The following is a 26,712-nucleotide window of genomic DNA, read 5'->3' as shown; positions in this document are numbered from 1 at the left end:
ATATACACAGGCAATTGCGATATTATTTGAGCAGAACTAAAGGGTTCAGGCAGTCTCAGCAGTTATTTGTTTCATTTGCTCTGGGTTCTCAGGGCAAGCCTGTTTCAAAACAAACTATTTCTAAGTGGATTGGGTTTTGTATTGCTTTCTGTTATTCCCATCATGGTAAGGAGATTCCAGCTGGGATTAGGCCTCATTCCACTAGGGCTACTGCCACTTCTACAGCTTTTTTAAGGGGGGTGGCAACTAAAGATATTTTAGAGGCAGCCACTTGGAGTTCAGTGCATACTTTCTCTAAGCATTACCACCTTCCTCTTTACTCTAAATCTAGGGCTGGTTTTGCCACTGCAATCTTACAGGGCATTTTGGCAGCACCTAATGCTTTATAGTTTTGCCATCCTCCCTTACCTCTGCTTTGGGATTCTACCCAAGTGTAAGGAATGCAGCAATGTGAGATGAAGAACATAGTACAGTTTTGTACCTACCATAAATGTAGATGTTCAAGATCTACATTGCTGCAGTCCAATTACCCTCCTTCCCTCTGTAGTTAGAGGCGGTGGTGTGGTTTGGGTTGTAAATATTGTGGATATTGTATATATTGTACATATGATTAGTGCAAGGGTGGTTGGTTGTTTTTTGCTGTCTTTTGGTTTTGGCCTTTCTTTTAGGGTCTTCTGACATCTGGGGCAAGAAAAGACTGAGGATATGACGTCGGTCATGCGCATTTGTACCCTGACGTCCTGATGTCAGTCTTAAGCGCCTTGACCGACGTCAGCCTAATACTTTGATATTCGGGCCGACCGAGGACAGCGGACTACCCAAGTGTAAGGACTGCAGCAATGTAGATCTTCGAACATCTACATTTATGGTAGGTACAAAACTGTACTTTTTTCTGAGGTATGACGATCTCTGATAAGTTCAGGTTGTGCGAAGGGACTGCAAAAGGAGAAAAGCAATGTTCTGTTTTCACTAATCTTTGTCTTTTTCCCCCCGCATTTTGCTTCTCAGTATCACAAGTTTCAGCATTTCAGCAGGGAGTGTTATAGCATTGTCTATGATTTCAAGTGCAAGGTTGGCCAGCTGTTATCTTCGGTGATATTTTAGTGTAAACATGCTGATTTTGCATCTGTACTCAGAATCTTTAATTGAAATGTACCAAATTTAATGACATTTTTCAGCGAGAGGGCAAAACTTCTAACAGAAAGTGGTATTTTTTTATTAAGGTTTGTACCACCTCACAAGTAATTGTGTCATTAACAGTTCATCCTTCTTTGAGTTGCTTTTGGCGAATTCCTTCTGTAAAAGACATTTTTTTTCTTTTTTTTTGACTTGCTTCATGTAGCTCTTCTTTTTGTATGTGTTTTTTTTAAACAACAGCATTTTACTGATCGTGCTGTCGGCTAGAAGTTGACTGTAGATGCGCATGTTTTTCTGTTGTCAGTTTTCATTTTTGATAATGATATTGTGGAAATTAAGTCAATATTTTGGGATTAATTTTATTTCAGATGGCTTTCGCAAAGTGGTCCATGTTGACGCAGCTTTTGTGAAGCAGGAAAAAGATGGACCAGTAGAATTTCAGCATCCGTATTTCAGACAAGGGGCAGCTGATTTATTAGAAAATATTAAAAGGAAGGTGAGTTGTTGCAGTACACAGTAAAATGGTAATATAGTCAAAAGAAAACTCAGGGACCACTTAAGGATAAACAAAAAATATGCAGTGTAAAGCAGGAAAAAATGGGGGAGAGCTTTATAGCATGACCCTTAGTTTATGTTGAGAAAAAGGGACTATTAAATAGGGTAAATTGTTTTGAAAGAGAGAATGATAAATGTTATTGCATAGAGAGAGAAAAAAATGTTAGCAAAATTGTGTTACTTCCATGAAGTTTGAGTAAACAGCTTGACTGATGTTCATCAGTGTGCTCTAACATTGCAGAAATAGGAGTGGCGTCCCAGTCTCATTCCTGGGAGGACTTAGCCTGCCAATAAGAACTTTAATTAGTATACCTAGTCCCACCCCCTTTTTTTTTTTTTTTTTTTTTTTAAACCACACTAACATTTTTTCTCATTTGTGTACGTTGTACATTGCCCATCATTTCTTTGTAAATATCAATCTAACATTACATAAATAAATGCTGAATTCCTGCTTTTCCTTAAACCTCACTCCTCCTCCCCATGAACATCGTTCTGCATGTGTTGTTCCCATAATTTTCATTTATTTCTTTATAATTTTGTTCTTTCACATTTCCTAAAGATATTTTTTCCAGTTATGTTACAAAATGTGTCTCAAATACAGCTAGTTTAGACTTTGATTTCATTTTTCTAGCAGTTGCTTGTTTTGGCAGTCAACAGAATTAAATTTAACAAGGCCTTACTGTGTGTAGGCAGTTCAGATCCTGTGTCCCAGCTCAAAAAAAAAATTTTTTTAGCTACAGCCATTTGCTCTCCCAATATTTCTGACAGACTGCTCTGTAAGGAATTTTTAAAATCTGCCAACTCATTATACAGTCAAAAAATGTTCCTGGTCACCTCTTTCTTCCCATCAAACCTCCAACATTTGCTATGTACCTGAAGTCTGCTTGGAGTACAAAAATATGTAAATACCTACGCAAACACTTCCAAGCAAAGATCTTGAACTTTCTTTTTACTCACAGTGTGGTCCTCATTACCCTTCTCTAGATCTCTTCAGTGTGCTTGAGAGAATGTTTTCTTCTTAATTTCATACATTTTTTCTCTCCATAGAGGAGGTTTTTACTCGTTTATTGTTACGTTACTGTTTGCGTCCTCTTTAAGGTGAGTATGTTCCATTTTTTTCTCTCACTGAGAATTCTCATTGAGAATTGTAGCTGATTACCTTCCCTTCCCTTCTGACCTTGCACAATTTTCCTGTTTTAGTTAGGTTTTATGGTTTAGGGGTAATTGGTTGCATTCCTTTGCTGTTCTGTACTTAGTGTTTTTTTCTAGCTTTATTGTTCTGTATATTTTTTGCCTTTGTATGAAGTACTGCTCTTAGTCTGTGGCATATCTTTGTCATTTGTGTGAAACAGAGACCAATCTTTTTTTTTCCTCAAAACGTAGATCTACAGCGGCAGTGACCATATATTGTATTTGATGTTATGGTAAAAGAAAACAAAGAATTCAAAAAATTGTAACTGTGAGGCTAAAATTCTTTCATAGGAAAAATGTGTAAAATGTCCGTGTTGAGGGGAGACTGCGTAGTCTGCTGTGTTTATTTATTGCAAGTTTTCCACTCTTAAGCACAGTTGCCTGGAGCTGGAAAAACTAGAATTATCTATGTAGTCTGTCTCCTATAGGCTGATGAAGGGAGACTTATGCCTGCCATACATGACGTCCTGGACCTCACGCTGATGGGACCTCCTGCATATCCACATAACAACCAGCACCAGAATTTCCTGTTCTAAAGACTTAAACCTTGCCTGTGATATTAATAGGACTTGCTGGTGAGATGGATATATATCCAAGAGACTACCGCTTCTGTGGAATACACTTCCCATCCATGTGAAGCAGGGATCCTCCCAAACCTAATTCAGGTGTAACTTGGATAATTGGGTGGAGGGCAGGAAGTTCACCCCTGGTTTGGCACTTGTGTCTCTAATGGACATAGGCAGCCTGTAAATGGTTTATCTCACAAGTCCCTGTTTGGGGTATAAGAAATTTTCAAAGATTTGGGATGCGTGGCTAGGCATAAAAAGGTCCCCATGGTTGCTAGCTTAGTATACACCTGTGAACCTATCACCCATGTTAAGAAACATCCGTGGTTTCTCATTGCACTTCTGATTCTGTAACCCTCAAACCCACAGAGGGCAAGAGGAAGACAGCTGCTTCTAGCCGGATCCCATTATTGGTTTCCATTGTGTGCTTCTGGGCTCACTGTATTTAAAAGATACTTCTGCTCCCTGACTGTGACCCATAAAGCATCTTTTCTATTGGCTGCAAGCTTGAGCTGAGAACCACTAGTCCACACTTCTTTAGATCAGTCAGATCCATATGTTCCATCTATTTGGAAATTGGTAATAAAAAGCGTGATGCATTTTGTTATTGCAGAATATTTGGTCCTAGACCACCACCTCTGCTAATGTAGAGGTGACTAGAGCACCTTCCCTACAGAATGTTAAAGCTTTTGGGTTAAGCTTGCTTTCTCTTGATACTTTTGCCAACCTTTGACACCTAGATGTTGGGATAGACATTGGTGCAATTGTCAAGGTTGCCTGTGATGTTTTTTTTTTGGGGGGGGGGGGGATAGCAGCCTTCAACCTTCCCATCTTCAACAGTACCATTGGCATAGAGTTGCTCGCCTTTAGCTCATTGATGCCAGGGTTCCCTTTGGCACAGGGGTCAGTATCTTGGAGTTGTTGTCTGTCTTGACCCAATTAGAGCTGACTATTCCTTTTTAGGGGATGCCTTTTCAACAGTTCATGTCCAGGCCCTTGGTCTCAATTGTGACTTTTATTTAGAACTTCAGCAGTGTGGGTTGAGGCTGATCGGGCCATAGACCATTTGATACTTGTCAGCTAGACAGGACTTTGCCAGTTCCAGCTTCAGTAATGCCAGCCTTCCTTCAAGCTTCTCCACTAGGTTAGACCTTACCCCACAACTTCTACTGTGGGAGCCTATTTGACTGCCTTGTCCATCATCCCTGCCCCCTGCTGTTCGGGTACCTGTGACTGGATGGCATTCTACAGTAGTTAAAATATTGTCCGAACATACTTTCACAACATCTTGATTCTAACCCTCTGAATCACATATTGTGAATGTAGATGAGAAAAGGAGGTCACATCCCCACATTGCCACCAGATGTTATTGTGCTCTTGCAGATTCATGAGATGATATAGGCTAAGACTGGATGGAGTCAAAAAAACCCTCTCCATCTGAAATTGTACTGCAGAAGGCTTTCCAGTTACACAAGTCATCCTCTTGGGTAATTCTCCCAGGTGAAAGTATGGTCCAGCTTGTGGTACAGTCTGCATAGAGTAACTCTGGCATAGTGGCTGTCTTATAGGAGAGGCGTGAGAGGATTGTATTGCCATCATGGGACTGGGCAGGACTGGCTACTAATCCAGAGGTGGATTCCTTTGTGGTAGAAGCTGCCTTGGAGAAGGCTTCTGCTCAAAAGATTCTAGCAGCCCATTTGCCAGGCAAAGAGTGTTGTGTTTTGGACCGGTTTGGGTAAGCAAGTTGATTCATCCTCCATGTTCACTTTGAAGGCAGTAAACTGCATGGTTGATATGCTGAGGTTCCAGATGGACTGGGTGTGAGTTGCCTAGATGGAGACTTTAGAGGAAACTAGTGTCCCAAGTGCACAAACCTTGTGCTATATTTCCAGCCTGATCATGCAGCCTAGCTCATAGTACAACAGATAGTTCAGCCAGGACATCAGGCATCTGTGTAGCTTCTGTGTAGCCAAAGCAGTTATATGCTATAGTTGCCTTAGCCCCCCAGAATTTGCTGAGGACACTAAGACTGATTTTATTAATGCTTCTTTTAATGGAAAACTGCTTTTTGGTCAAGTAGTAAAGCCAACATTGAAGAATCAAGAACTGGAGGGCAAAGCCCTCACTGCTTTTGGAGTTAAGTTTCAAAAACTACAATTCCCCTTTTCATAAAAAGTCGAGTCTGTTACTTATGCTGTAGACATTCACAACACCAGCTTGGCAACAGTGACCCTGGAAGAGGACACAGAGGTTGTGGCAGCTTTCAGAATGCTCAGCATTTCATAGGTAGTCAGAATCAGCTGAATGGTTAGAGGTGTGGTGATCTTCCAACTGGGGCTCACAGTCTACTCCTTGAGGACTTGCCTGACTGCCCCAGGTTGCCTGTCTCACAGCTTGTTTATGTGGATGGCCATCAAATGGAACAAATAGGTGAGAATTATCATATCCATGAGGTGCACATTTCCTTTGCTTCTCCTCCCAGACCACTGTCATTTCACTTCCAGATTGTCACATCCTATTAGAAAGCTGTGGAAAGAAATTAGCTTGCAAGTCTAATACAAAAATAAAGCAGATGGCCCATCCTTGACTGAAGTTACTCCATTTCATTTCATTTCCTGAGGATCCCTTCTGAATGGCTGTTATGCAGTGCTTTTTATTTTCATTTCTGCTAGAAGAAAATCGGAGGTGTTATTTGGAACTACAAGATGCCTGCTTGGACATCAAGATTGCGAAAGAGTCTCTGACATTCTTATGCCAGTCTTTTTCAGTTTTAGACTTTTCTGTTTGATATAATCTCAGCTTTCAGGGTATTTGTCAAGTGAATGGTAGTTGTGCTCACTAATGTTGCAGGGGACCAGAATTTTGCTTTACCTTGACATTTTGCTTCTGGTTGACCTTTCAGTCCCTAGTGGTTAAACTGCCCACTATCATTGTTCCAGTCCTTGAGTATAAATGTAAATGGCACAAAGTCCTCAATTGGTGCCTGCACAGTCTATCATATTCATTGGATGTATGGACACTCTGGTCTGAACATTGTTTTGTTTTTTTCCCCTTCAGCCATGATTTTTTTCAGCTCAGTTACTCTTTTTTTTACCTACAGAATTAGTGTATTCTGGCAGTTGTTTGTCTAAGAGTGCTAGGTTTCATGACCACTTGTATTTACACGATCCGCAGTGTCCATTTTCATATGAAAGTCTTACAGGGAAACTTCGAGCTTAATGGAATTAGTTATTGGATCCCTTACACTTTCCAATAATTTCCAGCAAGTGACTGCACAACATGAAACAATTCTTGCATGATTCTAACCTTTCTCTGTGCAGAACCTTTCAAACCCTCACCTAGGTTGTAACAGTTACGTGGACACCTTTGACGAGTGGGCGATATGATCAAGAGCAAATAATCCCGTTGACAAGTGACAGAGAGAGGCCTCTTTGCACATAAGTGCTGTAGAGATGAGGGCAATTCTGACCCAGACATTTAAAGACTCCCTTCTTCAAAATGCTATTGCCATTCATTATGATAACGAGGCTGTGGTAGAGTATGTTGTCAGGCAGGGGAGAACCCATTTCTCTCCCCTTTTCCAGGGAGCCATGGGAATCTGGGAATGGCCTTTGCAACCATTTGTCATGTTGTTGCCAGCTGCATACCTGGTTCTAGCCAGTTCTGTGGTCTACAGACTCTACTGCTGGCTGTTGATGCTTTATGGGACAGTCTCATTTTCTGACTGAAGTCTGAACTCTTTTGTGGCTTGGGGGAAGCCCTAACATAACCTTTGTACCCCCAACCAGATACTAAATACAGCATTTTTTTAAACTCTTCCTTTGAAAGGATGTCCAGAGATGCACTTGTTCAGAAGTTGACCCCAGCTCTGCTTTCACAATTTCCCTTTATTTTCAGGAAAATTCCTGAAGAAAGTGAAGGTGCACAAGGCAAAATCATTCTGATAGCTCCCCTTGGCTCCAGCAGTTCTGTTTTCTCCTGTTGTATAGTTTCAACTGTTGGACAGACCTCTGTATCTGAAGCCAGCCAGGAAACTGTTTTCAGGAGACTGTCTCACCTGTCCAGAAAACCTGACCTGAACATTCATTCCCTTCATCTAACTACATGTTTTATTCAGTTCTTGTGATGGCCAGGGGTCTTTTTTTTCTTGGGAAATATACAGCAGAGCTAATAAGGGAGACTGCTAGAAAGGTGCTTGGTATGACATCTGGACAGAGGAAGGACGACGACTAGACATGGTGGTGGAATGAGGAAGTACAGGAGAGTATACAGAGTAAAAGGTTGGCAAAGAAGAAGTGGGATTGTCAGAGAGATGAAGAAAGTAGACAGGAGTATAAAGAGATGAGGTGCATGGCAAAGAGAGAGGTGGTGAAGGATAAGGCATATGAAGAGTTGTATGAAAGTTTGGACACTAAGGAGGAAGAAAAGGACCTGTACCGATTGGCTAGACAAAGGGACCGAGCTAGGAAAGATGTGCAGCAGGTAAAGGTGATAAAGAGGGAAACATACAAGTGAGGAGAGTGTGTTGAGCAGATGGAAAGAGTATTTTGAGGGGTTGATGAATGAAGAGAATGAGAGGGAGAGAAGGTTGGATGATGTGGGGATAGTGAATCATGAAGTGCATTGGATTAGCAAGGAGGAAGTAAGGATAGCTATGAAGAGGATGAAGAATGGAAAGGCTGTTGGTCCAGATGACATACCTGTGGAAGCATGGAGGTGTTTAGGTGAAATGGCAGTGGAGTTTCTAACCAGATTGTTTAATGAAATCTTGGAAAGTGAGAGGATGCCTGAGGAATGGAGTAAAAGTGTTTTGGTACCGATTTTTAAGAATAAGGGTGATGTGCAGACCTGTAGTAACTACAGAGGGATTAAATTGATCAGTCACAGCATGAAGTTATGGGAAAGAGTAGTGGAAGCTAGGTTAAGAAAGGACATGATGATTAGTGATCAGCAGTATGGTTTCATGCTGGGAAAGAGCACTACAGATGCGATGTTTGCTCTGAGAGTGTTGATGGAGAAGTACAGAGAAGGCCAGAAGGAGTTGCATTGTGTTTTTGTAGACTTAGAGAAAGCATATGACAGGATGCCTAGAGAGAAGTTGTGGTATTGTATGAGTAAGTTGGGAGTGTCAGAGAAGTATGTAAGAGTGGTACAGGATATGTATGAGGGTAGTGTGACAGCGGTGAAGTCTGCGGTGGGAGTGATGGATACTCTTAAGGTAGAGGTGGAATTACATCAAGGATCAGCTCTGAGCCCTTTCTTATTTGTAATGGTGATGGACAGGTTGACAGACTATATCAGACAGGGGTCCCCATGGACTCTGATTGCAGATGACATTGTGATCTGTAGTGAGAGTAGGGAACAGGTGGAGGAGACCCTGGAGAGATGGAGATATGCTCTAGAGAGAAGAGGAATGAAGGTCGGCAGGACTAAGACAAAATATATGTGTGTGAATGAGAGGGAGGATAGAGGAATGGTGAGGATGCAAGGAGTAGGTGGTAAAGGTGGATGAGTTTAAATACTTGGGATCAGTAGTTCAGAGTAATGGTGAGTATGGAAGAGAGGTGAAGGAGAGTACAGGCAGGATGGAGTGGGTGAAGAAGAGTGTCTTGAGTGATTTGTGACAGACGAGTACCAGTAAGAGTGAAAGGGAAGGTCTACAAAGAGGGTAGTGAGACCAGCTTTATTATATGGGTTGGAGACAGTGGCATTGACAAAAAGGCAGGAGTTAGAGCTGGGTGTGGCAGAGTTAAAGATGTTAAGATTTGCACTGAGTGTGACGAGGGTGGACAGGATTAGGAATAAGTATATTAGAGGGTCAGCCCAGGTTGGAAGGTTTGGAGACAAAGCCAGAGAGGCAAGATTACATTGGTTTGGACATGTGCTGAGGAGAGATGCTTAGTATATTGGGGAAAAAGATGCTAAGGATGAAGCTACCAGGTAACAGGAAAAGAGGAAGGCCTAAGATAAGGTTTATGGATGTGGTGAGAGAGGACATGCAGGTGGTTGGTGTGATAGAGCAAGATGCAGAGGACAGGAAGAAATGGAAACAGATGATCCGCTGTGGCGACCCCTAATGGGAACAGCCGAAAGAAGAAGATGATCTAGCAGAGCTGAGTCCTCTGCCATTTTTTATTCAGTTCTGCTTCACAGGTTGCTCTCGATTCCATCAAAGGCAGATGTTCTTCATGTTTGACTGTTGCAGTCATCACGTTTGGGTTATCTGCTTGCAGTAGCCCTCAGTCAGCCTGATTAACAAAGTCTTGGGTCCTGCAATGGTTGCGGTCTCCTCTTCCGTGACGTCAGGTCGTCAGGGGTATAAAACATACAGCCGACGCCATTACATTAGTCTTTCTTGCCATGCGGTGCCTGAAGCAGAAGCAGTTTGCAAGTGCTGATCGGCTGACTCCTGAAATTTTCGATCTGAAGTAGTTAACTTCATTTGGTCTGCAACCTGTGGGTATTGGATCCGATTCAGATCCGAGCCGGCAGCTTTCCAAGCTTACAGATCCAAGCTCCTCCCCCTTACCCATAATGCCCTGCTACCTCCTTGTAACCCTCAGATCTCGTTTGCCACGGCTTATGATAGCTTCTCAGAACGAGCTCAGAGTTGGTTTGTGAGTAAAATTAACAAAATAATTCAAATATCTTTTATTTTTCCTATCTTTCCCTTGTACGCTTCTGTGTGTGTGAATCCCGGGTAGTTTCTCTTTAGTGGTTCTTATATTTAGTGTCTGTTAGTCTGATTGTTTAGTCAGCTAGTTCCCCTCCCCACTAGAGTGTCTGAAGGCGTGTCCTGTTTTCCTTTTTCTTATATCATGTCCGAAGGCCCTAAGGCCATTTTTTCTAAATGCACCGAGTGTGGTCATAAGCTGTCCCCAGCAGATGGCCACACTCTGTGTGTGTGTGTTGTGCCTGGGTGTGGAACACCTTTCCACAGGCTGCACTGTTTGTGCAGCCTTTAATCCCAGAGCATTGAAAGACAGAAAGGCCAAGCTGATTTTGGCGGGCCTTCTGCCACCAGAATTTACGGGACTCACCCTCCCTCTTTGGTCCAGGAGGAAAGGGAGGGAAGAAAAAAGGACAAGAAAGACAGGGAGAGAGAGAAAAACACCGCAGCTATAAAAGGCGGTCAAAGTAGACTCCCTCGGCTCTGCCATCTAAAGTTGTGGCTTCTCCCTTGAAGGTCTCCGGGTCTACCCCCTCTTGGCTCCGCTCCCCTTGTTTCTCCCCGGAGCCAGTGGAGGAGATCCGGTCACCTTCTAGGTTATCAAGGCGACCTTCCCGGCCGCCTTCGGTGGCCTCTAGTAGGTCTACTAGGAGCTTGTCGGACGCAGATATGGATCGGATGATGCGTCGATTTTTGCAGGCTCAAATGCAGATGGGAGTGCTCGTGCCCCCCCCCGCTGGGGGGGAGCTCAACACCTTTTTTTGCCCCTATTGCTCCTTCTCCGGCCTGCTTTCGGGTCGCGGAGCTGTCGGATCCGATTAGCTTCGGAGCCGGGGTGGGGTCGGCGCCTACAGCGTTTCCGTCTTCGGTGCCGACCATGCCCTCGGGTCTGTCGGATCCAGGCTTGTTGATAGATCCGAGCTCTCGGAGCAGTGGGGATGGTGTCGGATCCGGAGGGGCCAGTGGAACTTCGGCTCCGTCCAGGTCGGGTCACACTACCCTTTCGGATCCGATCGGGTCACCCTCAGCGCCGATCCGTACGTCGGAGCCGAGGGAACTGCTGTCTGATCCAAGGGAGAGCAGTTCACCATCGGCATTCAACATAGTGGAGAGGGTCCTCTCGAGGGACTCGAGACCCCCGGTTCTTGCTTCGGACCAGCCCGTCGCTCCCACGCAGTTGAGCCTATCCTCCATCATCCGACCCCAGGGACAGGCTGCGCTTACGTCCCAGATGGTTCGATTGGAGGAACAGGACATCGTTGGTGAGGCCTCTTTGGACAGCCCCCCCGAGGAGGTTCCTCACAAGCGGAAGTGCAGGAGGAGGCACTTGGACTCACCTGAGTCCCTCACGGAGGACACAGACTTGGAGGAAGGGGAAGGCTCCCCAAGATCACCCACTGAAGACGTCTCCTTTGGAGACATCATGGAAATGTTACGCATTAGGGGAGGGTGGTCTGCCCAAAAGCCTTCCTCGGATGAGTCCGTGTTTCTGGAGGCATTTGACGCAGGCCCATCTACCTCTTGGGCGTCCCCCGCCGACCCCCTGGTAGATCTTATTACTACCAGGGCGTGGAAGGAGCCGGACACTGTGGAGCCGATCCCCAAACGTCCCGACAAAATACTAAGCCCCCCCTCGGCATGTTGGAGTAAGAGTGCCCCTGTGGATGCTATGGTGGTGGCGGCGGCCACCAAGAAGGAACAAGCACAGGAGAGTTCCTCGGTACACCCTGCAGACAAGGACTCTCAGATGATGGACTGTTTGGGAAAGCGGATGATCTCCTCAGCAACCTTCTTTGTAAGGTCACTGAATTATATGGTACATGTTATTCGACTCTAGCGTGACCTGATTAAGGAGTACACTGGATCACCCCCAGAGTCCATGTCGGCCGAGGACAAGCGTACGTTCTCGTCCCAAATGGACACTCTCAAATCGATCACCAATACATCCATGCGGCTCCTCTCCCATGCCACGGAGGGAGTGGCTAGGACTAGCGGAACGGGCGTGGTCTTACGCAGACAGGCCTGGCTCCGTCTTTGCGATTTTGCAGAACCCTTCAAGGCATCCTTCGCAAACTCTCCTTATGATGGTTCAACGCTCTTTGGCAAGACCGTCCGCGACACGCTTTTCCAGAGTGAGAAAGACTGGAAGACATTGTCTGCCGTCGGGATCCGCTTCATGGCTCCCCAGAGGTCCTATTCCAGGAACCAAAAGGGACAGAAGAAGATGTGGTTCTGGAAGACTCAACAACCCCGTTTTGCTCCGGAGACCTCATCCTTCAGAGGCAGAGGAGGACAAGGTGGACGCAGGCCCAGAGGCAGAGGGGGCCTGAAGAACTTTGGGTCGAGAGAACCTTTCTCGGACCGACCCGCGCAGCAGCCCTGAGGGGTTGCCCGACTGCTCTTCTCTGGAGGCAGTCGGAGGGCGCTTCTCGGTACACCTAGCCAAATGGGAGTCCATCACCACAGATTGCTGAGTGCTCCGAATTGTATCCAGAGGATATTCAATCCCCTTCTTAACCTCCCCTCCTCGATCAAGAGGAATCCCCAATGTCCCACCCAGTCAGAGGGATGCAGCAGCTATAGAAATTCAAGGGCTGCTAAGAAAAAGAGCAATCCAGCCCGTCCCCCCAGAGCAGTCCGGATTAGGGTTTTACTCCAGGTTCGTTTTGGTGCCAAAAAAGACGGGGGACCTAAGACCCATAATCGACCTATCAACGCTGAACCTGTCAATAACCAAAGAGAAATTCCGGATGGTCACTATTCAGTCTATTCTCCCACTGTTACAGGAGAATGACTGGATGTGCTCAATAGACCTCCAAGACGCGTACTACCACATTCTTATGGACAGACGATCCAGGAGGTTTCTCCACTTTCGGCTAGGAACCAGTCATTATCAGTTCAGGGTCCTACCCTTTGGTTTCACCACAGCCCCCAGGGTGTTTACCAAGGTCATGGCAATAGTAGCGGCCCACCTGAGGCTTCAGGGCATACAGGTCTTTCCATACCTGGATAACTGGCTCCTTACCACCCCCAGCAGGCATCAACTTTGCTCAAACAGAGATTACCTGTTAAAACTACCTCACCAACTAAGAATCTCAATCAATCTCAGGAAATCATCCCTGCAACCCACTCAAATTTTGGATTTCATAGGGGCCAGGATAGACACGACACAATCCAGAATTATCTTGACAACCGACAGGCTACGCAATCTTTGCCTCCAAATCTTGGACCTCTTACAGTCTCCTGCGCCTCCTGCCATATTGGTCCTGAGGGCCCTGGGATCCATGGCGGCTGCCATCACTCTATCTCCGTTCGCCCATCTGAAGATGAGAATCCTTCAGTGGGCTCTTCAAGTGCAATGGTCTATTCTTTTTCAACCCCTATCTACCCCTATTCCTCTCAGCAGGGTGTGCAAGGAGTCGCTTCTCTGGTTGCTTCATTCCAAAGACCTCCGGGAAGGACGTCCTTTCGTCCTACCTCCCCCACAAGTCACGGTGACCACGGACGCATCTCTCCTCAGGTGGGGGGGGCATTGCAGGGGCAGATCCGTCCAAGGCACGTGGACTCCCACAGAGACCTCACTGCATATCAATGTACTGGAGATGAGGGTGGTGCTTTTGGCGTTGCAGGCTCTCCATCACCTTCTTCCTCCAGGTACGATTGCAATTCAATCGGACAACATGTCTGTAGTGTGGTACATAAACAAACAGGGGGGAACCAGATCCTATCCTCTCTGCAGGGAGGCCATGAGAGTGGGGGAACCAGATCCTATCCTCTCTGTAGGGACGCCATGAGAGTGTGGGAATGGGCGATCTCCACCAACCGCTTTCTCATAGCAACGACATTCTGGGTCGGTCAAACATCTTGGCAGACAGGTTGAGTCGAATGATCCTCTCACCTTACGAGTGGTCTCTGAACCCAACAGTTGTGAAACAAATATTCCTCGCTTGGGGGTCAACCTTGCTGCGATCTCTTCACCTCGCCTTCAAACACAAAGTGCAGCGAGTTCTTCGCTCTGATTCCCCCACCAGGGGAAGCCCCCAGAGACGCTCTAGTTCATGCTTGGCCATCCGGTCTTCTGTATGCTTATCCCCCTCTTCCTCCGATGACAAAATTCCTACAGAAAGCTCGTCGGTTGGGGAGCAGAGTTATCCTCATAGCCCCATTCTGGCCTCGCCAGACCTGGTTCCCTTACTTACATTCTCATCTAATACATCCTCCCTGGATCCTAGATACCAGTCCGGATCTGATTTCCCTGGGTCATCTCAAGCTCTCAGCTTGGTTGATCCAGTTCCCGTAATGGCTAGGACTCCCGGATTATCCTCCTCAGTTAAGGCCATCCTAATGGCCGTGCACAAACCATCCACCAGAGAGATCTACAAGAGTAAATGGAAACGGTTTTCCCTTTGGGCAGAGATGATGAATCTAGATCCTTTCACGGGTCCCGTCCCAGTAGTCCTTGACTTTTTCACATATTTTCCAGCAGGGAGCTAGTGCGTCCACTATTAAAGTCCAGTTGGCGGCTATCTCCCACTATCACATCGGTAACAGCTCAGGACCTCTGGCTTCATCCAAGATCTGTAAATCATTCATGAAAGGAGCCTTCTTAAGACCCCCGATCAGAGATGCAGTACCTCCATGGGATCTTACCATAGTTCTTCAAGCTTTAACTGGGCCCCCATTTGAACCGGCGGCCGCAGTGGAATTAAAGCATGGATCTTGGAAGACTATCTTCTTGATTGCCATTAGTTCCGCCAGGAGAATTTCAGAGCTTTACGCTCTTTGCTGTAAGCCCCCATACATCATCTTTCATAAGGACAGGGTCTCCCTCAGGACTAATCCCTCCTTCCTGCCCAAAGTCTCCTCAGAGGCCAATATCAATCATTCTATCAATCTACCGGTCGTCTTTCCAAATTTTCAGAATAAAGGAGAGTACAGACTCCATTGTTTAGATGTTCACAGACAGCTATGTTTCTACCTGAACAGAACAGCAGATATCAGGAAATCTGACCAACTTTTTGTGTCCTTTGCAAAATCACATTTTGGGAAGCCAGTTACTAAAGTTACATTAGCTAGATGGATCTCCCAATGTATCCTCTTCGCCTACAAAAGTTCTGGTCGTTCTGAGCCCCTAAAAGTACGAGCACATTCTACACGATCTATGGCTACCTCTGCTGCATTTTGGTCAAGGGTCTCTTTAGATTTGTGCAGCAGCAACTTGGGCTTCTTCACATACCTTCATTTCACACTATAAATTGGATCTCATATCCAGAGGACGTGCTTCTTTTGGCTCCGCAGTGCTCGGGAATATCCTTCCATAAGGGCCTCCCAAGTTTCTGGTAGCTGCAGACCAAATGAAGTTAACTACTTCAGATAAAGAAGTTATGTACTTACCATAACGTTCCATCTAAGTAGGTAACTTCATTTGTCTGCAACCGGCCCTCCCTCCTTCCCCCGGACCTATGGTTTGCTAGTTACGAGCCTGTGTATACCTTGTTCAGTCCTCACCATTGCAAAGTGATAAGGATTACTAGGTTATAGAAACTTTCTATTGCCTTCTCTGGCAAACTCGATCTGAGGGTTACAAGGAGGTAGCAGGGCATTATGGGTAAGGAGGAGGAGCTTGGAGCTTGGATCTGTAAGCTTGGAAAGCTGCCGGCTTGGATCCGATACCCACAGGTTGCAGACAAATGAAGTTACCTACTCAGATGGAACGTTATGGTGAGTACATAACTTCTTTTTTTCGAGTTTCAGAACCAAAGTCTTCAACTAAAAGCTAAGTACCCCTTTGGCAAAACTTTTTCTTGCTCTAAACTGATGTCAGTAAAAGTAAATAATTGCATTTCTTGTGGAAAGCAAATACCTCATAAAGATTTTCATTCGTACTCTATTCCTTGCCTAGGCCTTGACCACGACGTACCTTGCTGTCAGTTTTGTGCATTATTAAAACCTCGAAGATAAAGACAGGCTGCCTAGGTCCAAAGCTGTCAATGATGCTTTTCCTAAGCCAGTCGCCAATTTGCCGGTACTCAGTGAGGCGCTTTCGCAGCCCCTGATTCCCAGGCCTCTACTGAGACCCATTCGGAGTCCGGTATGCCACGCGATGCTTCAACTGTGGAACCTGCGGATGTCTCTACCTTGGATGAGTCCGGAGCCGCTGTGCAGGCAGTGGCTTCTGAGGGTGTATTCAGGCCTACTGACTTGCATATTAAACCGATGCCATCTTCTTCTTCAAGGCCTAAAGCTTGAACCATGCCTTGAAAACTGACTCCCAGACCGCATGGTCAGGCCTCTATGCCTAAAAAACAAATGATAAAAATGGCTGAAGACCTTATTACTTTAATCAGGGGAAGCCAGTTTTCCCCCTCTAAGAGACCTAGGACTGAGTTTGCTTATGATACTTGGATTCTGAAATTTCTGTTTCCTCTGATGACCAGGGTTTACCCTTATCTACCTATGAGGAATCTCATGCTGAGGACTCTATTCCCTCTGCTTCACCCCCCCCAAAGGATTTCTCTTTTAATGAAACCTTGCATACTCTCAGGGAGCATTTTCGTTGGGAAAGTCAGGATTTCTCTGATTCTAAAAAGAGGCTTAGGGATTTCTTACTCCTGCCCCAGCACAGGCCTTTAGCAATACCTCCTGTACTAGAGATTGTTGATGATGCTTTTTCGGAATCTAGCTTGGCCCCTGACTCTTTACCTCCTGCTCCCAGAAAACCTGATTAATATTACAGGGTTCCTGACTCTCACAAGTTCATTTTCAAAAATCCTACTGCGGATCCTGAGACCATTTCACAGGGACCCAAGGGCATTAAAGCTACTACTGCCAAAAATCCTACCTCCTCTGATAGAGTCTACAGGGTGCAGGATAGATGGGGTAAGAAGATATGCACTTCTGCAACTTTGGCCATTAGGGCTTTAAACTGCCAGTTTCATATGTTAATGTATCAGCAGCATATTATTGGATTGCTTAAATAGAAAATGATGTTGATTCCTGATTGTGCTGAAAATAAGGATTTACAGGATTTAATGCATTCTGCTGAACAAGTTGGAAAACATACCTTGCAGTTTGGTTTTGATTCACTAGAGGCATCTTGCAGGGCTGCTGTAATGGGGTCTGTACTTAGAAGGCATGCTTGGCTTAAGGAGCAATCCTTGCCAGATCATGTTAAAGCAAAATTACTGGATGCTCCCCTAAATCAGGACCGCCTGTTTGGCAAAAAGGCAGAAGATTTCTTAAAAAGATGGAGAAAAAAGTTAAATATATGCAAACTGTTAAAGATTTTTTACAAGTGCAACCTCCAAGATTTAGTAGGCATTGGTCTTCTAAGAATTGGTCCTTTCCTGCCTCTTCCAGACCTTCTCAGTCCAAACCCAGATCCAGCAGAACACCTAGGCTTCACTCCCAGGGTATGCACAGGACTAAGCAGTGGGGGCCTCCACTTCCAAATCTGGGAGTAATAAAACTCCCCCCTATGGTAAACTGTCTCAGCGACTTCTTTTTAAATCTTCCAAGCACTTCTCAACTGACTGCCCCTTTGGGGGGAAGATAGCTCTTCATGCAAAGAACTTGGGAACTCATTAACCAGGGCAAATGAGTTTTAAATATAATGTCCCAAGGATACAGATTTCACTTCCACACATTACCAACACCAAGCGGTTGGCCTGATTTACCCCCAAATCAGTGGGGAGAGGCCCAAAAGCAAGTGCTCTCTCACTTAAGCATAGGGGCTATTCAATTGGTACCAGACGAGGAAAAGGGACAAAGTTTCTACTCTGGACTTTTCCTGGTACCCAGAAAAGACAATTCATGGTGTCCTGTCCTGGACCTGTCTACTCTAAACACCTTTTTGGTGATTCCAAAATTCAAGATGCTGACTCTTCACTAGTTGCTTCCTATGCTAGGCAAAGATGCCTGGTTGGCAACACTAGATTTAAAGGAAGCATACCTGCACATCCCAATCAGGGAATCTTGCAGAAGATACCTACACATCAAAGCAGGATACACGCACGATCAGTTCTTTGCACTGCCCTTTGGCTTATCTACTGCACCCAGGGTATTCACGAAGTGCCTAGCTCCAGTCATTCCATTTTGCAGGCAAAGAAATATTCAAATTTACCCATACCTGGACGATTGTCTAATTCAGGCAGAAAGCCAGGACATACTTTTGAATCATCTGGCCTTTGTACAATGGGTGCCAACTTATCTGGGGTACACCATAAACGAAAATAAATCACACCTGGTACCCTGTCAACAAATTATATTCCTGGGAGCAAGCTTGAATACAACTTCCCAGATGGCTTTCCTCACGCCAGAGAAACAAATTCATTTGACAACCTACTTCAAACAAGTGGCCACAAAAACCCTGCTATCTGCAAGGCAAATACTACAAGCCTTGGGTTCATGGCCCCCTGCATTCTTCTAATTCCATATGCAAGACTGCATATGACGAAACTACAATAGTATCTAAAAAGCCTATGGTGTCAACATTCTCAGGATGTAGAAGCAATGATCCCTGTCATACATGTTCATCGTGCATACAGCTGCAGTAATCACAGATGGGGTTTTCTGCCGTCAGGCGGGTCCTCGGTCGGCCGATTTCCAAAGTCTAGGTCCAGCGTCGGTTGCTGTCGCTTTCTTTCCTGACGTCAGTGTGACAGGGGTATACAAGACACAGCCGACGCCATATTCTTCAGTCTTTTTTTGCCGCGCGGTGCCCAAAGCAGAAGCAGTTCGCATGTGCCGGTCGGCCAGCTCCTGAAATTACGAATAATTGGAAACCGAAGTCTTCTTTAAAGCTAAGTACCACGTTGGGGAAACTTTTCTTGCCTCAGACCGATGTCAGACAAAGTTAACAATTGTATTTCTTGTGGGAAGCAAATACCGCATAAGGATTTCCATTCCCTCTGCATACCTTGTTTAGGCCCAGACCACGACGTCTCGGCCTGTCGCTTTTGCGCTACTTTCAATAAACGCACTATTAAGCGTCAGGCGGAGTTCGCCCAGCACTTTTTTTGGTAAAGCCTTTGATTATAAAATGTCGTCGGATACTCCGACTACCGTTTTGTCCAACAAACCCAAGGACAAAGACCGACATGCGAGGTCCGCGGTCTCCACCGACACCACGCCAAAACCGGCTACACGTGGTCCGGTTCTCAGCGAGGCACCTACGCAGCCCCTGACTACCGACGACACTTCTTTGGCGGTGTCCTCTGTAACCGAGACCGCAGGTACCTCGGCCCATACCCAGACTACAACCACCGAAGCCACTGTGATTGTTGAGCCTCCTAATGTGGACAGGTCCACTTCCACCCATGGTGTCTTTAGACCCTCATCTTCCTTCTCCATAAAGGCCTTTACTAAGTCCAAATCAGCCATGCATCCCAAGAGGCCTGTTGCACAGGGCCCATCTCCAGGCCCCATGCCTAAAAAGCAGATGCTAAAAATGGCTGAGGATTTAATTACTCTTATCAGGGGTTCCCATCCCCCTCCAGACAAGAGACCCAGAGTGGAGGAAGCTTCTCCCTCTTCTGACCAGGACTCCATTGTTTCAGAACATTCTGATGAAGAGGAATACTCGTACTCCCCTTTTGAAGATTCGGATGCTGAGCAGTCCATTCCTTCTGTATCTCCCCCAGAGGATTTCTCTTTTGGGGAAACCTTGCACACCTTGAGGGAACACTTCCATTGGGAAGGCCAAGACTTTTCTGATTCCAAGAAAAGACTTAGGGAATTTCTTTTGTTACCTCAGCACAGACCTCTGGCGATACCTCCTGTCTTGGACATACTTGATGATGTTTACTCGAGGCTTGCCTAAATCCGGATTCCCTGCCTCCTGCCCCAGTCAAGCCTGATAGGTACTACCAAGTTCCTAACTCTCACCAATTTCTTTACAAAAGCCATAATGCTGACCCTGAAACCATTTCTCAAGGCCCCAAGGGAATGAAGGCCTCTACTGCTAAGAATCCACTACCTTCCGAAAGAGAGTCTAGATCCTTAGAAAGGGTGGGATAAAAGGTATGTACCTCGGCCACCCTAGCCATGAGGGCCTTAAATTGTCAGTTCCATATGCTTAAATATCAGCAGATGTTCTTCATTCCACATTGCTGCAGTCCTAACTATTGGGTAGTCCGCTGTCCAGTCGGCCCGAATACCAAAGTATATGGCTGACGTCGGTCAGGGCGCATTAGACTGACGTCAGTACGTCAGGGTACTAATGCGCATGACCGACGTCATATCCTCAGTCTTTTTTTGCCGCATGGTCCGATGCAGAAGCAATTTTGCGAGTGCAGGTTGGCGTTCTGAAAGTTTCTGAAGTCAGAGTTTCAGACCGAATCAAAGTTGGCTAAGTACCCCGTTGGGGAATATTTTGGTTTTTCTTGCCTCAGTATTTAACCGGATGTCAGAAAAAGTGAATAACTGTATTTCTTGTGGGAAACAGATACCTCATAGGGATTACCATACTTTGTGTATACCTTGTTTAGGGCCTGAGCACGACGTTGTTGGATGCCGCTCTTGTGCTAGATTTAACAAACGCACTATTAAGAGAAGGTTAGACTGTGCCAGGTTAGTTTTTGGGAAGCGTTGTAATTATAAAATGCCGTCGGATGCTCCGACGCCCGCTTCGTCCAAAAAGCGCAAGGACAAAGCAGCAAAGCCTAGAGTGGAAGAACCGACAGTCCCAGACGTCAGATCTTTAGAAGGCTCAGTGGAGCCGGAGGTTTTACCAGGTGTTTCTTTGGAGTCTCAGGGAGAGACTTTACTGTTACAGCATGTATCCTCACAGGAAGTAGGCCAGGCTGAGGGGGCTTCTCAGGTGGCTGTTCTTCCCTCTCTTCCTAAGGTGGTTAGGGCCTCCCCTTCTGTTTCCAAGGCTTCTTTGAGAGGCAGGCCAAGTTCAGCTTCAGTGGGGGTTTCTCCTAGTGCTTCTGGGTCTTTGCCTAAGAAACATATGCTTAAAATGGCAGAGGATTTGATTACTATGATTAGAGGTTCTATGCCCCCTCCTGATAAGAGGCCTAGGGTGGAACCTGAGTTTGAAAGTTTTGAGCAATGTTCGGAGGCTTCTGAGTCTTGCTGAAGACTTGCAGGAGTATCCTCCTTATTCTGATTCTGATGTGGATGATTCTACTCCTTCTGCTTCTCCTCCTGAGGATTTTTCATTTTCAGAGACTCTGCATTCCATGAGGGAGCATTTTAAATGGGAAGGTCAAGATTTCTCTGATTCCAGGAAGAGGCTTAGGGAATTCTTGTTTTACCCCAGCATAGACCTGTAGCTATACCTACTGTTCTGAATGTGGTGGAAGATGTTTTTGCAGAGGCAATCCTGAATCCTGATTCTTTGCCTCCTGCCCCGGTTAAACCGGATAGGTACTATAGGGTGCCTGAAGCTCATAAGTATCTTTTAAGAGTCCTAGGGCAGACCCGAAACTGTCTCTCAGGGGCCTAAGGGTGTGAAGGCCTCTGTTGTTAAAAATCCTGTTCCTCCTGATAAAGAGGCAAGGGCTTTGGATAGATGGGGAAAGAAAGTGTATACTTCTTCCACTTTAGCCATGAGGCGTTGAATTGTCAGTTTCACATGTTAAAATATCAGAATTATCTCCTTTCACAATTGAAATCTAAGGTGGATGCTCTGGCAGAAGGTATTGAGTGTAAAGAGTTGCAGGATTTAGTTCATGTGTCTGAACAGGTGGGTAAACATTCTTTGCAATGTGGTTTTGATGCTGTGCAGGCCTCCTCGAGGGTGGCTGCCACTGGTTCTGTTCTTCGTAGGCATGCCTGGTTGAGAGATCAGAATTTAGCTGAGCATGTTAAAACAAGGATTTTGGATGCTCCTTTGCAGTCTGATGTGTTGTTTGGTTCGCCTGTGGAAGCAGTCTTAAAGAAAATGGAGGACAAGGCTAAGTCTATGCAAACTGTTAAGGATTTTTGCAGGTGCAGCCTCCAAGTTTAGTAGAAATTGGCCTACTAAGGGATGGACTTATCCTGCTTATGATTCCCAGTCTAGGGGTAGGTCTAGACGTGGTAGGGGCAGAGCTCAAGGTTCTTTTAGGCCTAGGACAGGAGTTCCCCTGCTCAGACTTCTGGTGAGGGCAGGGGTCATTCCTTCGTAAGCAGACCCAATGACCTGCCTTTTCAGCTGCCAGTACATTCTCGCCTGGCAGCACCTTTGGGAGGAAGGCTGTCTCTTTTCAAAGAAAATTGGGATTTAATTACCCAAGACAGATGGGTTCTGGATATCATTCACCACGGTTACAGGTTTTATTTCCATACCTTGCCTCCTTTCAAAGGCATGCCAGACATTCCTCCTCTACAAAGAAAAGAGGCTCACAAGCAAATTTCTCTGTTGCTCCAAATAGGGGCCATTCAGCCAGTTCCTGTGCCAGAAAGGGGCCTAGGATTTTATTCTCGCCTGTTCCTAGTACCAAGAAGGGGAACACGTGGAGACCAATTTTGGATTTATCTATCCTCAACACTTATCTGGACATTCCCAAGTTCAAAATGTTGACGTTACAACAGCTTTTACCTCTGCTGGGCAAAGATCACTGGATGGTAACTTTAGATCTCAAGGAAGCTTACCTTCATGTGCCTATAAGACTAAGTTGCAGGAAATATCTGCTTTTCGAGCTGGAAATTCTCACTATCAGTTCTCTGCATTGCCCTTTGGCTTATCCACTGCCCAGAGTATTCACAAAGGTTCTGGCTCCAGTGATAGCTTACTTCAGGCTAAAAGGAATTCAAATCTATCCTTACTTGGGCGACTGCCTGATTCTAGCTCAAGAAAAGGAAGACCTTCTACAGCATTTGGACTATGTCATAGCAGTGCTAAGATGCCTAGGGTATTCTGTGAACGAAATAAAGTCCAGTCTAGTACCCTCTCAAGACATGTGCTTTCTGGGTGTGAGACTGAATACAGCAGCCCAGATGGCCTTTTAACCCCGGACAAACAAAAGAATCTTTCCAGTTACTTCCATCAACTATCTCTTCAGTCCGGGCTGACTGCAAGGACAGTCCTTCAAGCCTTAGGGTTCATGGCATCTTGTATTCTGGTGCTTCCCAATGCCAAACTGCATATGAGGAAGCTGCAATGGTATCTCAAAATGTATGGACACAGCACTGCCAGGATTTGGACACTGTCATTCAAATAATACCTTGCATTCAAAAGGAATTTTTGTGGTGGGCTCAGGAATGTCACCTAAACAAGGGACTCTCTGTGACCCGGCCAGAGGCGAGTCAGATTCTAACGACAGATGCCTCAGACATTGCTTGGGAGCTCATCTAAATGGAAAGTGGATACAAGACAAGTGGCCTGCCAGACTACAGCATCTACATATCAACATGAAAGAGATGTTAGCAGTCCAGTTTGCATTAATGGCTTTCAAGGAGTTACTTCTTCCAGGGCAGGTGTTGATTCTAACAGACAACACAACTGTCATGTGGTACATCAACAAGCAAGGGGGAACACATTCTTACCCATTGTGCAGGCAAGCAATGATTTTATGGGAGACTGCGCTCAGCTTGCAACTAACTCTTCAGGCAAGGTTTCTGCCGGGAGCACAGAACTCCTTAGCAGATGTGTTAAGCAGACAAATCATGGATCCCCACAAGTGGAAACTGGATCTTCATGTATTTCAAAAATTGACAGTGTCATGGGGAACTCCAGACATAGATCTGTTCGCTTCTCCACAAAACCACCAGCTGCCAAAGTTTTGCACAAAGAGGTTTCATCACACAGCTTGGAAAGTGGATGCTCTTTCTTTCAGTTGGAAAAATCTTCATGTGTATGCTTTTCCACCTCTGCCTCTTCTCCCAAAGGTGCTTCTAAAGGTCAGACAAGACAAGCCAAGGATGATTTTAATAGCTCCAGATTGGCCTCGGCAGCACTGGTACCCATTACTGAGGAGTCTGGTAAGGAAGCCTCCATGGCCTTTACCCTTGATTCCACATCTGTTGTCTCAGAGGACGGTCACCTGCTCAATGTCAAGCTTCACTCTCTTCATCTAACAGCCTGGCATATTCTGTTTTGAAAGACAGCAGGTCTCAACTTCCTCAACAAGTTTTAAATGTGATTATGGAAGCCAGAAGACCTAGTACAAGGAAAGTGTACAGAAAAATGGAAGAGATTTTTATTTTGGAGTGCAGCAAACAATTTGGAGATTTCTGAGCCTAATTTGAGTGTGGCTCTTCAATATCTTACTGAGTTATTGGACAAAGGTTTGTCTTTCTCTTCCATTAAGATTCATGCTGCAGCAATTTCAGCTCACTATGATTGTGACCCACCATTGTTTTCGCATCCTTTGTTCAAGCAATTTCTTAGAGGGGCAAAGAATATAAGACCCCACGTAGAGCTCCTACTCCTGCTTGGGATCTCAATTTTGTGTTGGAGAAACTTACTCTACAACCTTTTGAGCCTCTGCTACTGCTGAATTGAAATATTTGTCATGGAAGACTGCTTTTTGTTGGCCATTACTTCTGCAAGAAGGGTTTCTGAGTTGCAGGCCCTTATGGCGTAGAGCCTTTTTGATTTTTCATAAGGATAGGGTATCTTTACGCACTAATCCTTCCTTTATGCCTAAGGTGGTTTCTAGTGTGGCTTTAAACCAAACTATTCATTTGCCTACTTTTTATGCAGATCCCCAAAATAAAGGGGAAAAGATTTTGCACACTTTAGATGTACACAGGCAATTGCGTTATTATTTGAGCAGGACTAAGGATTTTAGGCAGTCTCAGCAGTTGTTTGTTTCTTTTGCTTTGGGTTCGGAGGGCAAGCCTGTGTCAAAACAAACTATTTCTAGGTGGATTGGGTGTTGCATTGCATTTTGTTATTCCCATCATGGCAAGGAGATTCCAGCTGGGATTAGGCCTCATTCCACTAGGGCTACTGCCACTTCAACAGCATTTCTAAGGGGGGTGGCCACTAAGGATATTTTGGAGGCAGCAACTTGGAGTTGAGTGCATACTTTCTCTAAGCATTATCACCTTCCTCTCTACTCTAAGTCTAGGGCTGGTTTTGCCACAGCTATTTTGCAAGGCATGTTGTCAGTTCCTGCTTCCTTATGATTTGCCAGCCTCCCTTACCTCTGCTTTGGGATTCTACCCAATAGTTAGGACTGCAGCAATGTGGAATGAAGAACATAGTACAGTTTTGTACCTACCATAAATGTAGATGTTCGAGGATCCACATTGCTGCAGTCCAATTTACCCTCCCTCCTTCCCTCTGTGTTTAGGGGTGGTTGTGTAGGTGAGGTTATATTCTGTTACTTTTGTATATATTGTACATATTTTTGGTGCAGGTATGTTTGGAGTTTTTGGTTTTGGCCTTATCTTTTCAGGGTCTTCTGACATCTGGGGCAAGAAAAGACTGAGGATATGGCGTCGGTCATGCGCATTAGTACCCTGACGTACTGGCGTCAGTCTAATGCGCCCTGACCGACGTCAGCCATATACTTTGGTATTCGGGCCGACTGGACAGCGGACTACCCAATAGTTAGGACTGCAGCAATGTGGATCCTCGAACATCTACATTTATGGTAGGTACAAAACTGTACTTTTCTGTTATCACAATTAAGAAATAAAATGTCTCAACCTGAACAACCAGATTTGAAGGAGTTGCAGGATATGATGCATAGTGCAGAACAAGTGGGTAAACACACCTTACAATGTGGCTATGATGCCCTAGAGGCCTCAAGTAGAGCTGCTGTGACAGGATCAGTCATTCGTAGACATGCCTGGCTTAGGGAATAAACCTTGCCTGACCATGTTAAAGCTAAGCTACTAGATGCTCCTTTACAAAAGGATGTACTATTTGGTACTAATGCTGAGGAGATACTACGGAAAATGGAAGAAAAAGCTAAATCTATACAAACTGTCAAAGCTTTTCTACAGGTTCAGCCACCACGTTTTAGCAGAAATTGGCCTTCAAAGAACTGGTCCTTTCCAGCCACGGACAAGCCACAAAGAGGTAGATACAGGCGCACAAGGGGCAGAGGACAACCTCAAGGAATATATAGAGGCAGACAATGGCAAACTCCAGCACCAAGAGGTGGCGAAGATGGTGCACAGCAATACAGGAAACAAACCCAATGACTTCCCCCTTTTCATGCCAAGCAAGTCTCAGCTGACAGCACCCTTGGGAGGAAAGCTGGCATTATTTACAAGAAATTGGCATATTATCACAACAGACAAATGGATCCTGGACATTATAAACAGAGGCTACAGATTTCATTTTCACACTCTTCCAAAAATGAGAGGCATGCCGAACCTGCCACACAATCAAAGGGCAGAGGCTGAAATACAAATTTCAAAGCTTATGGCCATGAAAGCTATTCAAGAGGTACCTACTCATGAACAAGGTCAAGGTTTTTATTCCAGACTTTTTCTGGTACCAAGGAAAGGAACCGACTGGAGACCCATTTTGGACTTATCCATCCTAAACACATTTCTACTGTACAAAATTCAAGATGCTCACATTACAGCAGCTTCTTCCCATGCTGGGCAAGGAGTTTTGGCTGGTAACATTGGACCTCAAGGAGGCATACCTGCATGTCCCAATCAGACAAAGCTGCAGAAGATACCTCAGATTTCTTGCAG

At 45.4% G+C, this 26,712-nt stretch overlaps 1 protein-coding gene across 2 annotated transcripts in view; it reads left to right on the top strand.

The window, feature by feature from the left end:
* Positions 1–26,712, top strand: part of HSF2 (heat shock transcription factor 2) — a 912,698-nt gene that overhangs the window by 193,732 nt on the left and 692,254 nt on the right. For both annotated transcript variants that reach the window (XM_044073756.1, XM_044073761.1), the window contains exon 3: positions 1,506–1,633. In XM_044073756.1, the coding sequence (XP_043929691.1) occupies positions 1,506–1,633 (128 nt within the window). The remainder of the gene's footprint in view (positions 1–1,505; positions 1,634–26,712) is intronic.

Source organism: Protopterus annectens, chromosome 1.part1 (genome assembly GCF_019279795.1).
Source record: "Protopterus annectens isolate FY-2018-M chromosome 1.part1, PAN1.0, whole genome shotgun sequence".
NCBI lineage: Eukaryota > Metazoa > Chordata > Ceratodontiformes > Protopteridae > Protopterus > Protopterus annectens.
The sequence above is the reverse complement of the archived record's forward strand: the minus strand, read 5'-3'. Positions and strand labels throughout refer to the sequence as shown.